The 14,027-nt window shown below is 38.8% G+C and overlaps 1 protein-coding gene across 4 annotated transcripts; it reads left to right on the top strand.

The window, feature by feature from the left end:
* Positions 1-1,006: 1,006 nt before the first annotated feature.
* Positions 1,007-13,660, top strand: gpr161b (G protein-coupled receptor 161b). Of its 4 annotated transcripts, XM_051711659.1 has the most exons (7): positions 1,007-1,448; positions 2,763-3,208; positions 5,933-6,651; positions 10,791-10,901; positions 10,981-11,103; positions 11,977-12,284; positions 12,603-13,660. In XM_051711659.1, exons 2-6 carry the CDS (start codon positions 2,850-2,852, stop codon positions 12,249-12,251), a joined length of 1,587 nt encoding a protein of 528 aa, XP_051567619.1. In that variant the 5' UTR covers positions 1,007-1,448; positions 2,763-2,849; the 3' UTR covers positions 12,252-12,284; positions 12,603-13,660. The 4 variants fall into 4 exon arrangements, with proteins under 4 accessions (XP_051567619.1, XP_051567621.1, XP_051567618.1 ...); XM_051711661.1 differs by having other exon boundaries at positions 1,008-1,448; positions 10,987-11,103; positions 11,977-13,660; XM_051711658.1 differs by having other exon boundaries at positions 1,009-1,448; positions 11,977-13,660.
* Positions 13,661-14,027: the final 367 nt, after the last annotated feature.

The raw sequence follows: 14,027 nt of genomic DNA, 5'->3' as shown, positions 1-14,027 counted from the left end.
GTGACCATTGGGTTCTTGGTCACCTCCCTGACTAAGGCCCTTCTCCCCCGATCGCTCAGTTTGGGCAGGCGGCCAGCTTTAGGAAGAGTCCTGGTGGTTCCAAACTTCTTCCATTTACGGATGATGAAGGCCACTGTGCTCATTGGGACCTTCAATGCTGCAGACATTTTTCTGTACCCTTCCCCAGATCTGTGCCTCGATACAATCCTGTCTCGGAGGTCTACAGACAATTCCTTGGACTTCATGGCTTGGTTTGTGCTCTGACATGCACTGTTAACTGTGGGACCTTATATAGACAGGTGTGTGCCTTTCCAAATCATGTCAAATCAACTGAATTTATCACAGGTGGACTCCAATTAAGTTGTAGAAACATCTCAAGGATGATCAGTGGAAAGGATGCACTTGAGCTCAATTTTGAGTGTCATGGCAAAGGCTTACGTACGTACATGTGATTTTTTTCGTTTTTTATTTTTAATAAATTTGCAAAGATTTCAAACAAACTTCTTTCACATTGTCATTATGGGGTATTGTTTGTAGAATTTTGAGGAAAATAATGAATTTAATCCATTTTGGAATAAGGCTGTAACAAAATGTGGAAAAAGTGAAGCGCTGTGAATACTTTCTGGATGCACTGTATCTTGTTTTATATTCTGTGTCTCACTGTTATGTTCTGTGTGCATTTGCTTGTTTCTGCTATCACCAGAAAAATTCCTTGTGTACATGAACACACTTGGCAATAAAGCTCATTCTGATTCTGATTCTGATTCATTGTAGTCCAATTGGAGATTTGGGCAATGGGGAAAATTTCCATTTTTAAATTTGTCATATGTGCACGTGGTAAATTCACAAAAAAAAAAAAAAAAAGTTCGCATGTTTTCAAAGAAGAGGCGGGACTTTTTGGCAGTTTTCAAATGGTTAACTGTGGTCATGTGACCAGGGTGACGTCACCTGCGGGAATCTTTAATCGTCTTTGGTGGTCCACAAGCGAATTCCTTAAAAAAAAAAATAAAAAAAAATAAATAAATAAAAATTTAATGCCACAGTTGAAAAAAAAAAAAAAAAGCTTAAACAGCCGTCGATCTTCAAATGTTTGCAATGTGTAAATCCACTCGACCGTGTCTTGACTGAGATTTGTGTTAAATGAACGTTCACTTTATTGTCAAAAGTAAACTCTGACATACAAAGTTTACATATTACAATCACACGATGTTTTACCATAAGTTCAGGACAATAAATCAATTTATGACCAACTGAATTGGACTTGTTGTCTAAAAAGGGACAACGGCGAACTACGGACCACACACAAGCTGGGAGAGACGGGGAAGAGATGAGCCGCCATTGCGGAGGTAGTTTCGGTCCGTCTCTCCATCAGAGTCAAACTGCAAATAAAGTCAGGATACCGACACTTCTAATGTAAAGCGAGATTGAGTGCGATATAACAAAACGAGGTGAGTTGACCGGTACTTGTCATTAAACTAATATCTTTGCGAAGTAAACGGGTTTCGCACAAACATTGGGAGTTGCAATTAAATGGTCTTTGTTAACGCAGAGTATCTTTTTATCTAACTGTGATGAAACCTCACCAACTATTTGATCCAACACTATCCTAAATATAAAAAGTCTTTGTTTTACAGTTTAATTTGACAAGAAAAAGTTTTGTGAGGTGTGTCTAGTAAATCTTAACTGCTAGCAATATTTCACATACTCTTAAAGTTACATGCATGCACTGAATGATTATATTTTGAAACACTTTGATTTATTAAAATGTTTTGGCTTGATAAAACATCTTATTTAGACATATTGCATAGCACATCAGCTGTGAATAAGTACATTAAAGGAAAAGTTCACCCAAAAATTAAAATGATCTGATCATTTACTCACCCTCATGCCATCCCAGATGTTTATGACTGTCATTTTTCTTCAAAACACAAACAAAGATTTTTAGAAGAACATCTCAGCTCTGTAGGTCTATCGAATGCAAGTGCATGGTGGCAAGAACTTTGAAGCTCAAAAACTCACACAAAGGCAGTGTAAAATAATCCATACGACTCCAGTGGTGAAATCCATGTCTTCAGAAGCGATATGATAGGTGTGGGTGAGAAACAGATCAATATTAAATTTTTTTTAAACGATAAATTCTACTCCCTAGCCAGTAGGTAGAATGCAAATCGGCAAAACAAAAATGTTATGCTGCAATTGTATCTCTAATAATAGAAATAAGAATAGTTCAACCAAAACATGAAAATTATGTCACTTAACACATACAGTGTTCTGTCTTTTGTTTTGGAACACAAAAGGAAATATTATGCATAATGTCCAACCATACAACAAAAGTGAATGGGGATGGTGGCTATCATGCTCCAAAATGACAAATACCAGAAAATTAGTTCATATGACTTGTGCATTATATTCCCAATCTTCTGAAGTCATATGACCAAAATATGCCTTTTAAGCTATTGTATGGCTTCAGACTTAGGAAGTAGCACATGAGACATACGGACTGTTTTTATGGTATTTTATTGTCTTTTTTTAGAGCTTGACAGCCCCTGTCCCCTATTCACTTTTACTGGATGGAAAATAGCTGCTAAGACTTGATACAAAATAGCTCATTGTGTGTTCCACAGAAAAAATAAAGTCAAATGGGTTTAGAATGTACAGAAATTAGAGTGAGTAAATAATGACAGAATTAAAATTTTTGAGTGAACTGTTCCTTTCACAATCATAACGAACTGTGTATTTTTCTTTTGTCTGCTATTTATAAGAACTCTTTGTGAGATGACCAAGCAATGGATTCACAGCATCTTCAAACACATCCCTGGTCTCCATTTGGATGACGTACCATCCTTACCATGAACACCAGCAACAATGAAACCTTTCTGGGGAATGTCACAGATGTGGAAGACAGCAGGATTTGGGTGGTGGAGTCTGTTGTCATCTTAGCCATTGCCCTGTTTGTTTGTTTGGGCAACCTGCTCGTTGTGTTGACCCTTTATCGGAAGCCCTACCTCCTAACGCCAAGCAATAAGTTTGTCTTCAGCCTGACGCTGTCCAACCTCCTGCTGTCTGTACTGGTGTTGCCATTTGTGGTTGCCAGCTCTCTTAATGGAGAATGGCTGTTTGGTGTTGTGTGGTGCAACTTCACAGCACTGTTATATCTGCTCATCAGCTCTGCCAGCATGCTCACTTTGGGAGCCATTGCCATCGACAGGTGAGGAATATTGTACATTGATTTTCATCTTGCAAAGTCAACTTTAGTACCCTAAATCTCAAAGTGAGTTGGTGTGAGCCAAACACTGCCTCAATAGCTCTCATTGTTATTTTAAATTGTATTTATAATCAGAAGTTTAGGCGATAAAAATTCTGTAGCTGCAGTGTAAATTAATGGTTACAATGTTGTCTGGTTTGAAGGGCTCTACTGCCTTGGCTTTACCCCTGGCATGTGGGAATAGGGACAAACGAATTCACAGGATTTTCTTACAATAACATAGCATTTCAATCAGATCTTTTTTAAAGGAATATACCGAGGTTCACTTCAGGTTGAGCATGATAGACAACATTTGTGGCATAATGTTGATTACCACAAAAATAATTTTGACTCATCCCTCCTTTTCTTAAAAAAAAAAAAAAAAAAAAGAAGCAGCAAAAATCGAGGTTACAGTGTGGCACTTACAATGGAAGTGAATGGGGCTAATGTTTGGAGGGTTTAAAAGCAGAATGTGATGCTTATCATTTTATAAATGCAATTTAATTTAATTAATCTGTTAAAACGATATTATTTGAGCTGTAAAGTTGTTTGTCGTTTTAGGGTTAACTTTACAGTGTTACGTCATAATGGCAACGAAGCTGTAAAATTGGATATAACTTTACAAAGAAAAGGTTTGTAAGCGACACTAAAAATGTGGTAAAATGCATATTGTTTACGTCTTTTGGCTATACTTTTGAAACCGTGAGTATTTTAATGGTTACAGTTTGACCCAATTCACTTTCATTGTAAGTGCCTCACAGTAACTTTTTTAGTACATTTTTGCTTTTTTTAAAGAGAAAGAGGGACGAGTTGAAATTCATTTTTGTGGTAATCAACATTACGCAACAAATGCTGTCGATTGAGCTTAACTTGTATTGAACCCGGAATATTCCTTTTTTTTTTCTTTATGTGTGGAACAGACTGAAGTTTAAAGGAACATTTCGAATTCAATACAAGTTAAGCTCAATTGACAGCATTTGTGGCATAATGCTGATTATTTCCAAAAGATTTATTTTGACTTGCCCCTCCTTTTCTTTAAAAAAGCAAAAATCGGTGTTACAGCGATGCACTTACAACGGAAGTGAATAGGGCCAATCAGTAAACGTTAAAATACTCTTCTACTAACATTTTCTGTGTAAAGTTATAGCCAATTTTACAACTTCACTGCCATGACAATGTAATGTTAACAAACCCTAAAATGACTGTAAAAAATGACGATTTAAACAACTTTACAGCTCAAATAATACATGAGTTTTAACAGATGAATTAATGTAAATGCTTTTATAAAATTAAACCTTTAAACTCTCCAAAAATTGTCTCCCATTCACTTCCATTGTAAGTGCCTCACTGTAACCTTGACTTTTGCTCTTTTTTTTTTTTTTTTTTAAAGAAAGGAGGGACAAGTCGAAATTAATTTTTGTGGAAATCAACATTATGCCACAAATGCTGTCGATTGAGCCTAACTTGTATTGAAGCCGGAATATTAATTTGAAGTCGTTAAATTTAACTGAAAATCTTCCCCTTTGTCGTAGCTCTCAAAGCTCTTTCGCACTGGCACATATTCAAACTTGCCGCGCCATGTTTTGTTTTGAAACACGCGAGAACCAATTCCATTTGGTTTCATTGATGTCAAACCTGGTGTGATGCTTTTTGAATAATTGCTGCACAATTAATTAAAATAAAATAGGAATCGCGGCATGACCTCGCGTGATTATAAAACCCCAAATGGCTGTGATTCAATTAAAAAAATGTCGTCTGCATGTGCTCCTTGCTTCGAAGTTTAAGTGTGCAGCTCTATTGTGTCTGTATGGTGTTAGCCTTGTCAAGTCATTTTTATTTGTATAGTTCACAATAAACATTCTTTTCAAGCAGCTTTACAGAAAATCATGTTGTGCTGTCTGTATGTTAGCGTATTTCCCAAACTTACAGCACGTTTGGGGTCATGGGACAGTGTTGTCAGTGTTTTTAGAGCAGTTGTGAGCTCACCCACAATTTACATCTCATGCCCTTAGTGACAGATGTGCTTGAGTTTGGTTTGGTGTGCTCCAAATTCACTTAAATTTCAAATTTGCGTAATTCCAGATACAGTATATTTGCCAGCTACAAGTTACTATTGTATACAGATTTAATGTTTCATCAAAAGGAATCACATTTACATTTATGCATTTGGCAGACGCTTTTATCCAAAGCGACTTACAGTGCACTTATTACAGGGACAATCCCCCTGGAGCAACCTGGAGTTAAGTGCCTTGCTCAAGGACACAATGGTGGTGGCTGTGGGGATTGAACCAACAACATTTTGCTTACCAGTTCAGTGCTTTAGTCCACTATGCCACCACTTGCTAGTTGTTTTTATGTTTATAATATCACAGTTCAAATCACAGTCACAATATTTTTCAAAATAATCACAGTATGATTTTTTGTCCAAACAGATTTAATTTTTCTAAGTTAAATGTGCAAGACGGACGACTTTGACTATTTTGCCATGTCTTGCTTTATTTCTCGCTTTCCCGCGTTTTTTAAATTATTTATGAAATTTAAAAGAACTTTAACAAACCCATTGCGAGACACGTTCTGTGCTTTACGTTGCGCTATGTAAGAACACGTTCTGACTGAACGGCCCCTTCGACCCTTGCAAACATGTAGACATTTAAAACAGGTTTAACCAGTTTTCTTGTGTTCTCTCAGGTACTATGCAGTGCTGTTCCCTATGGTGTACCCTATCAAGATCACAGGAAATCGGGCAGCGGTGGCCATCGTCTATCTGTGGCTGCATTCTCTGGTGGGCTGCATTCCTCCTCTATTCGGCTGGTCCATGTTTGAGTTTGACCGCTTCAAGAAGACATGCACGGTAGCATGGTATAGTGAGGTTGGCTTCACTGCATTCTGGGTCATATGGTGCTGCCTGATTCCTCTCTTTGCCATGCTGGTGTGCTATGGCCTCATCTTCCGTGTTGCACGGCACAAGGCTCGTAAGGTGCATTGTGGGACAATTGTAGTAACTCAAATGCCCTCGCCATCTAATAGAAATGGACGAAAAAACTCCACCACCTCTCTTTCTTCCATGGGAAGTCGTAAAGGTATGATCTACGCTGGCAGTCAGTGTAAAGCCCTGGTCACCATTTTGGTGGTGGTTGGCACCTTCTTGATCACATGGGGGCCATATGTGGCCATGATTTGCACAGAGGCAGTATGGGGGAAAGGAAGTGTGTCACCAGGACTGGAGACGTTGGTGACTTGGCTGTCGTTTGTCAGTGCTGCCTGTCATCCTCTCATATATGGGCTGTGGAATAAAACTGTAAGGAAAGAGTTGCTTGGCATGTGCTGCGGTAACCGCCACTACAGAGAATCTTTCGTCAGTCGCCACAGGAAGTCCCGTCTCTTTAGCATCTCGGACCGAATTACAGGTAAATGCTTTGGTCCCACTCTGTATTAGGTGTCTTTAACTATTATGTACTAACATTAAAATACAATGTATTTATTGTGTAACTATATGATGTTCTGCAAAATTCTGACAAGATTCACATTTGCTGCTACTGAGGTTGAGGTAGAGGTAGGTTTAGGAGTAGGGTTAGGGTTTAGGGTAAGGGTTGGAGTAGGGTTAGTAACAGTGTAACTACAGATGTAATTAAATGCAGGTACTTCAAATGTAAGAACAATGCATCATCATGTATGTATATATCAAGTACATTGTATCGAATACTTAAGTGCATAATAGTTAAAGACACCTAATATAAAGTGGGTCCATATTTAATATGCCTTTTTTAATAAGCCTTATCTGTGTAAAGCTAGATCCAATGTCACAACTTTGTTGTCAAATCAAATCAAATCAAATCAAATCACTTTTATTGTCACACAGCCATATACACAAGTGCAATGGTGTGTGAAATTCTTGGGTGCAGTTCCGATCAACATAGCAGTCGTGACAGTGATGAGACATATACCAATTTACAATAACATCAAATTAACACAGCACAATTTAAAGTCTAATATACACATAATTACACACAACAATATACAAATAATAACATACACTGTACAGTATACAATACACACAATATAGATACACATTATTCAATAATAAAAAAAAAAGTATATATAGTAGTATATATAGAATGTACAGTAGGTTGTATTGTACTTTATTGACATTCAGGCTGTCGGTTGATAGTAAGTTGTTAAGAGAGAATATAATATAATAATAATATAATTTATGACAGTCCGGTGTGAGATATAAGAGTAAGAGTAATAAAGTGTAGTGCTGATGTATTTTGATCGTGGGAGATCAAGAGTTCAAAAGTCTGATTGCTTGGGGGAAGAAGTTATCATGGAGTTGGCTGGTGCAGGTCCTGATGCTGCGATACCACCTGCCTGATGGTAGCAGTGAGAGCAGACCATGGCTCGGGTGGCTGGAGTCTCTGATGATCCTCCGAGCTTTTTTCACACACCGCCTGGTATATGTGTCCTGGAGGGAGGGAAGCTCACCTCCGATGATGTGTCTGGCAGTTCGCACCACCCTTTGCAGTGCTTTGCGGTTGTGGGCGGTGCTATTGCCGTACCAGGCGGAGATGCAGACAGTCAGGATGCTCTCTACAGTGCAGGTGTAGAACTGTGTGAGGATGAGGCAGTTCATTCCAAACTTCCTCAGCCGTCTCAGGAAGAAGAGGCGCTGATGAGCCATCTTCACAATGACTTCAGTGTGGATGGACCATGTGAGTTCCTCAGCGATGTGGACACCCAGGAACTTGAAGCTGCTGACTCTCTCCACTGGTGCTCCATTGATGGTGATGGGGCTGTGTTCTCTGTCTTTTCTTCTGAAGTCCACCACAAGCTCCTTTGTCTTACTGACGTTGAGGGAGAGGTTGTGCTCCTGACACCAGTGTGTCAGAGTGTGCACCTCCTCTCTGTAGGCTGTTTCATCATTGTCAGTGAATAGACCTACCACCGTCGTGTCATCAGCAAACTTAATGATGGCATTGGAGCTATGTGTTGCCACACAGTCATGTGTGTACAAGGAATACAAGAGTGGGCTGAGAACACAGCACTGTGGGGCTCCAGTGTTGAGGGTCAGTGATAAGGAGATGCTGCTGCCTATTCTAACCACCTGGCGTCTGCTTGACAGGAAGTCCAGGATCCAGCTGCACAGCGAGCTGTTTAAGCCCAGAGCCCGGAGTTTCTCATTTAGCTTGGAGGGCACTATGGTGTTGAATGCTGAGCTGTAGTCTACAAACAGCATTCTCACATAAGTGTTCTTTTTTCCAGGTGGGAGAGAGCAGTGTGTATTGTAGATGCAAAGGCATCATCAGTGGAACGGTTGTTGCGGTAAGCAAACTGCAATGGGTCTAGAGAGAGAGGCAGCACAGAGCAGATGTAATCTCTGATTAGTCTCTCAAAGCATTTGCTGATGATGGGGGTCAGAGCAACAGGACGCCAGTCATTTAAGCAAGTTATTTTTGATTGCTTTGTAACAGGCACAATGTTGGATGTTTTAAAGCATGTGGGGACTACAGACAAAGAGAGGGAAAGGTTGAAAATGTCTGTAAAAATACTAGCCAGCTGGTTCGCGCAAGCTCTGATGACGCGGCCCGGAATGCCGTCTGGGCCCGCGGCTTTGCGGATATTCACCTGTCGGAACAATCGGGTTACATCCGCTACAGAGACGGAGAGTGAACTAACCTCTGTAGCTTCGGCCGTGAGAGCTCTCTCCGCTAGGGCGGTGTTATTTCCCTCAAAATGAGCATAAAAAGTATTTAGCTCATCCAGAAGAGAGGCAGCGGTGTTCATGGCGGAGTTTTTAGTGTCCGTGATGTTGTTAATTCCCTGCCACATGCTTCTAGAGTTGGTGGTGTTAAACTGTCCTTCAATCTTGTTCCTGTACTGGCGTTTTGCTGTTCTGATTTTTCGGAGGGTATAACTAGCTTGTTTATGCTCCTCCACATTCCTGGAATTGAAAGCGGAGGTCCACACATTAAGTGCCACGCGAACATCGCTATTTATCCATGGCTTCTGGTTCGGATAGATCCGTGTTTTTCTGGTCGGAACGACGTCCTCCACGCACTTTTTGATGAAACACATTACGCTATCAGCGTAAAGTTCGATGTCGTCATCAGAGGCGGACCGGAACATCTCCCAGTCCGTATGATCAAAACAATAGCGTCGTAGCGTCATGACAACGTAACGGCAGTAAAGCCTGTAATCTACTAAATGCCGCAACGCCAGTTAGTCCCTGATTTTATCACACTAAAATCACATTAACACGCAAATTGCTTATGTCTCGTTGCTATACTTTTGAACCGTGTGTATTATTATTATTATTATTATTATTATTGATTTATTTTTTTATCCCCTTTTATCCTCTTTTCTCCCCAATTTGGCATGCCCAGTTCCCACTACTTATTAGGTCCTTGTGGTGCCGCGGTTACTCACCTCAATCCAGGTGGCGGAGGACAAGTCTCAGTTGCCTCCGCTTCTGAGACAGTCAATCCACACATCTTATCACGTGGCTCGTTGTGCATGACACCGCGGAGACTCCGCATGTGGAGGCTCATGCTATTCCCCGCGATCCACGCACAACTTATCACGTGCCCCATTGAGAGTAAGAACCACTAATCGTGACCACGAGGAGGTTACCCCATGTGACTCTACCCACCCTAGCAATCGGGCCAATTTGGTTGCTTAGGAAACCTGGCTGGAGTCACTCAGCACACCCTGGATTTGAACTCGCGACTCCAGAGGTGGTAGTCAGCGTCAATACTCGCTGAGCTACCCAGGCCCCCGAACCGTGTGTAGAATTATTATGGTCTGGCCCCATTCACTTCCATTGTAAGTGCTTTACTGTACAGTAACCGCAATTTTAAATTTGTTTTTAATTAAAAGGAATGTTCCGGGTTCAATACAAGTCAAGCTCTGTTGACAGCATTTGCAGCATAATGTCACTTGCAATGGAAGTGAATTGGTTCCAATTTATTTGTTAAAATACTCACTGTTTCAAAGTTTTAACCACAAGATGTAAACAATATGCATGTTAACATGATTTTAGAGTGATAAAATCACTTACTAACCTTTCCTGTGTAATTTTACATCTTTGTTGCTGTGACGATGTAATGTGAAAAAAACAAAACCTAAAACGACTGTAAAAATGCTGATTTAAACAACTTTACAGCTGAAATAATACATGAGTATTAATGAAAATCAGAATTAATGTAAGCGCTTTTATAAATTTCTAAGCTTCACATTTCTGCCTTTAAACCCTCAAAAAATTTTCCCCCATTCACTTCCATTGTAAGTGCCTCACTGTAACCTCCATTTTTGCTTTTTTTTTAAAGAAAAGGAGGGACGAGTTGATATAATCAACATTATGCCACAATTGCTGTCGATTGAGCTTAACTTGTATTGAACCCGAAACATTTCTTTAAACCCGGAAACCTAAGTATTAAGTCCCGCACAATTTGTGCTACAGACGTGAATTATACCTCAAACTGTGAGGCATGCTGAGGAGATGTAAAGTCATGTGTATCCTGTTCTTAATTGAGATCTTTTTATGTTGCAGATCTTGGTATGTCTCCACACCTGACGGCCATGTTGGCAGGTGGTGGGCAGCTTTTAGGTGCTGGAAGCAGCACAGGAGATACTGGCTTCAGCTTTTCCCAGGACTCAGGTAGTTGTAGATGTACATAAAATTGTATCCGTATTTCATATTTATTTCAATATACCATTGTTTTGTAAATGTCACTCCGCAGGTACAGATATCATGTTGCTGGAAAACTGTTCTGAGGGTGCTGAAAGCTCACACTACAGCACGTTAATCAACAAACGCAAGAGCTCAGTCATGTTTGAGGACGAGGTTGATCAGCAGTCTAAAGGTACAGTGAACTAGCTCTGGTACAAAACTATATTTCTATAAGAATGCCATAAAGTCCAGCGGCTCCACCAATTTTAAGGAAAGTTTGCACCTGAAATCTAGCTTATTTGTTGGTGGAGTAAAATTTTGTTCACATTTAATGGAAACATCCATAGGTGCCATTCAGACAGAATGCATAAAAAAGCTAGATGCAGCAGAATGATTGGAACAGAATGCAGATGTCTCAAGATGCATTTTTAAACAATCTTTTAAAACAGCGAGATATGGCGCAACAGTCAAAGCTGTCCACGTAGCATGTTTACAAAGAAAAACAGCACAGACGAACGCAAAAATTATTGTGTGTAAACGGCCTCTTGAACCGCCTTAGAACCATGGCCTAGCGGTTAGTGCATGTGCTCTGACACCGCATTACATGAGATTTCCAGGCATCAGATTGTTCTCTGCTTTTGATGTAACGATGTAAACAGTCATGCGCAAAACTCTAGTGTACATTGGATAAGCTGGTACTGCTAGTAAAGGTGTTTACATGCAATGCAAAATCAGTGTAATGGGCAAAAATCTATGTGTGCCAATCGTTTTTTTGCTTAAACCGTTTATGAACTTAACCCAATAAAGGAAATCAATTTTATGGTGTTTAAATGATCACATGTTGTCTGCTTATTAAGCACAATGGTTTGGCGCTTATTGAGCCATGGTGCTCATGTGGGCAATTCAAGTTCAGATCTGGCCTGCTATATTCCTTATTCCTCCTCCTCATCATTAAAAGACCAAAAACAGCCTTTTACACAGTTGAATATCTCCTGCAGTTGTAATTTGGTAAATAATGTAGTCCTTTCAGATTCTATATTCTGAATTTCCTTTGTTTTTTAACCAGGTGAAGATCAGTCCAGGCACCTGGTGAAGGTGGAGATACATCAGATGATTGACAGCTTTGCATCCAGTATGGCGAAAGCCATTGAGAGTGATGCCAAACTTTTGCTGTTTGGAGCAGAGTCTCTGACTGACAGTATTTCATCATGTCGACCCGCACAGAGGGGCTCACAATTCCCAGACGGTCAGAGGGTTCGACTGGAGAGTATTGATGAGGGAATTGTGAATGATGAAAAGGGTGAAGATGAGGATGATGAAATAGAGGAAATATGTGCGTAGAGCTGATAGGGGCAAGTTGTCACACTATGTGGGGTAAGTTGTTAAAAAGGGAACCTGCCATTAAATAGATTATTATGGACTTTTTAGGTCACAGGAACAATTATATTTTTTTGTTGTTTTGAGTGAAGTATTGCTTAAATATGCATAGGTTTTTCTGTGTTCGCCTGCTTTTCAAATATTGTGCATTGCTTCATATTTTCCATGTCATCTTGTGGCCAGTAGTACATGCTTATAAACATTCTAGAATCATGTTTAGACCTGCCAACAGTGCATGTATGAACCGCTATTTAGAACAGGGTTATTCAAAGTTTTGTGTAAAAAGCTAAACATTTTCATTTCCACTATCACCAGAACTGGTGATGGTGATGATCCTTAACAGTTTTAGGCCTCCAGTTTTTGTTGTTTTCTAGCACTGCCTGAGCTTATAATCTTCAGGAACTACAATGACAACATTATTTTTTCTATTCTGGTAGGGTCGTGGGACACACATTCTTTTTTTTTTTTTTCAATTTGTGCCTAAAGCTGTTCATAATATTTATACTACCATGGCTTATTTTTTAAATTCTCCAGACCTGAAGGTGGAAATTATTTTATGGATGTACTGTCTGTATGTTCTTTTGGAATATAGCTGTCTTTTTATTACATTATTTCAAGATGTAAACATTTTGTAACATTGAATGACTCATTAGCAGTCTTTTTGAAAACATTTAAATTAAAAATTTCTTATTGTCTTTTATACCTTTCTGATAATAAACAGCACTTGTTGCTTATGTATTTTTAAGTCTGTATTGCACAGTGCTTGGTAATGTAAAAGTGTGTTGTCTGCTGAACATCTGTAAGTATTTCAGCCAGCTTTGGTGCAGCATCAGAGAAGACTGTGCAAATATGTGCAAAAATAACTTAAAACAAAAGAATACTGTTTCTGAGAAGAAAAAAAATCTGTTACACTTTACAATAAGGTTCCATTTGTTAAAATTAGTTAACAACATTAGTTAAAAAGAACTAACAATGAACATTACTTTTACAGTATTTATTCATCTTAGTTAATGTTGTAGCACTTTATTTTACAGTATTGTTCTACATTTATGTACTATATAATTACAACAACTACAGTAATTACTAGGTAGCACTAACCCTAAACTAACCCTAAACCTAACCCCAACTCTAACCTTAACCCATATTAAGTACATGTAGTTACCTAATATTACTCAGTACTTTCTTGGCTAAGTACACTGCAAGTATACTGAAAGTACACATACTGTGCAACCATTAATGTTAATTTCAACATATACTAATACATTTCTAAAATTAAAAGTTGTACTTGTTAACATTAGTTAATGCACTATGAAATAATATGAAATAACAATGGACAATTGTATTTTTTAACTAACATAATAAATGCTGTAAAAATAAAACGTATATAAAATAAATATATAAAAAATATATAAAAAAAGTGTTTGTTCATGATTCCTAATGCATTAACTACTGTTAACATATGCATCCTTATTGTAAAGTATTCTTACGGATATTTACAGTTTAAATTTAAAAATTTGGAAAATTTTGCATTTTAAAACTTTTTAAGTTCAAACTTTAAAACATTTAATTAAAGGAAAAGTTCACCCAAAAATGAAATTTCTCTCATTATTCACTTACCCTGATGCCATCCCAGATGTGTATGACTGTCTGTCTTCAGCAGAACACAAATTAAGGTTTTTAGAAGAATATAGGGCTCTGTCAGGTCCTTATAATGCAAGTAAGTGGGTGCCAGCAATTTCA

The sequence above is a fragment of the Myxocyprinus asiaticus genome, chromosome 12 (genome assembly GCF_019703515.2).
Source record: "Myxocyprinus asiaticus isolate MX2 ecotype Aquarium Trade chromosome 12, UBuf_Myxa_2, whole genome shotgun sequence".
NCBI classification, from domain to species: Eukaryota; Metazoa; Chordata; class Actinopteri; order Cypriniformes; family Catostomidae; genus Myxocyprinus; species Myxocyprinus asiaticus.
The sequence above is the reverse complement of the archived record's forward strand: the minus strand, read 5'-3'. Positions and strand labels throughout refer to the sequence as shown.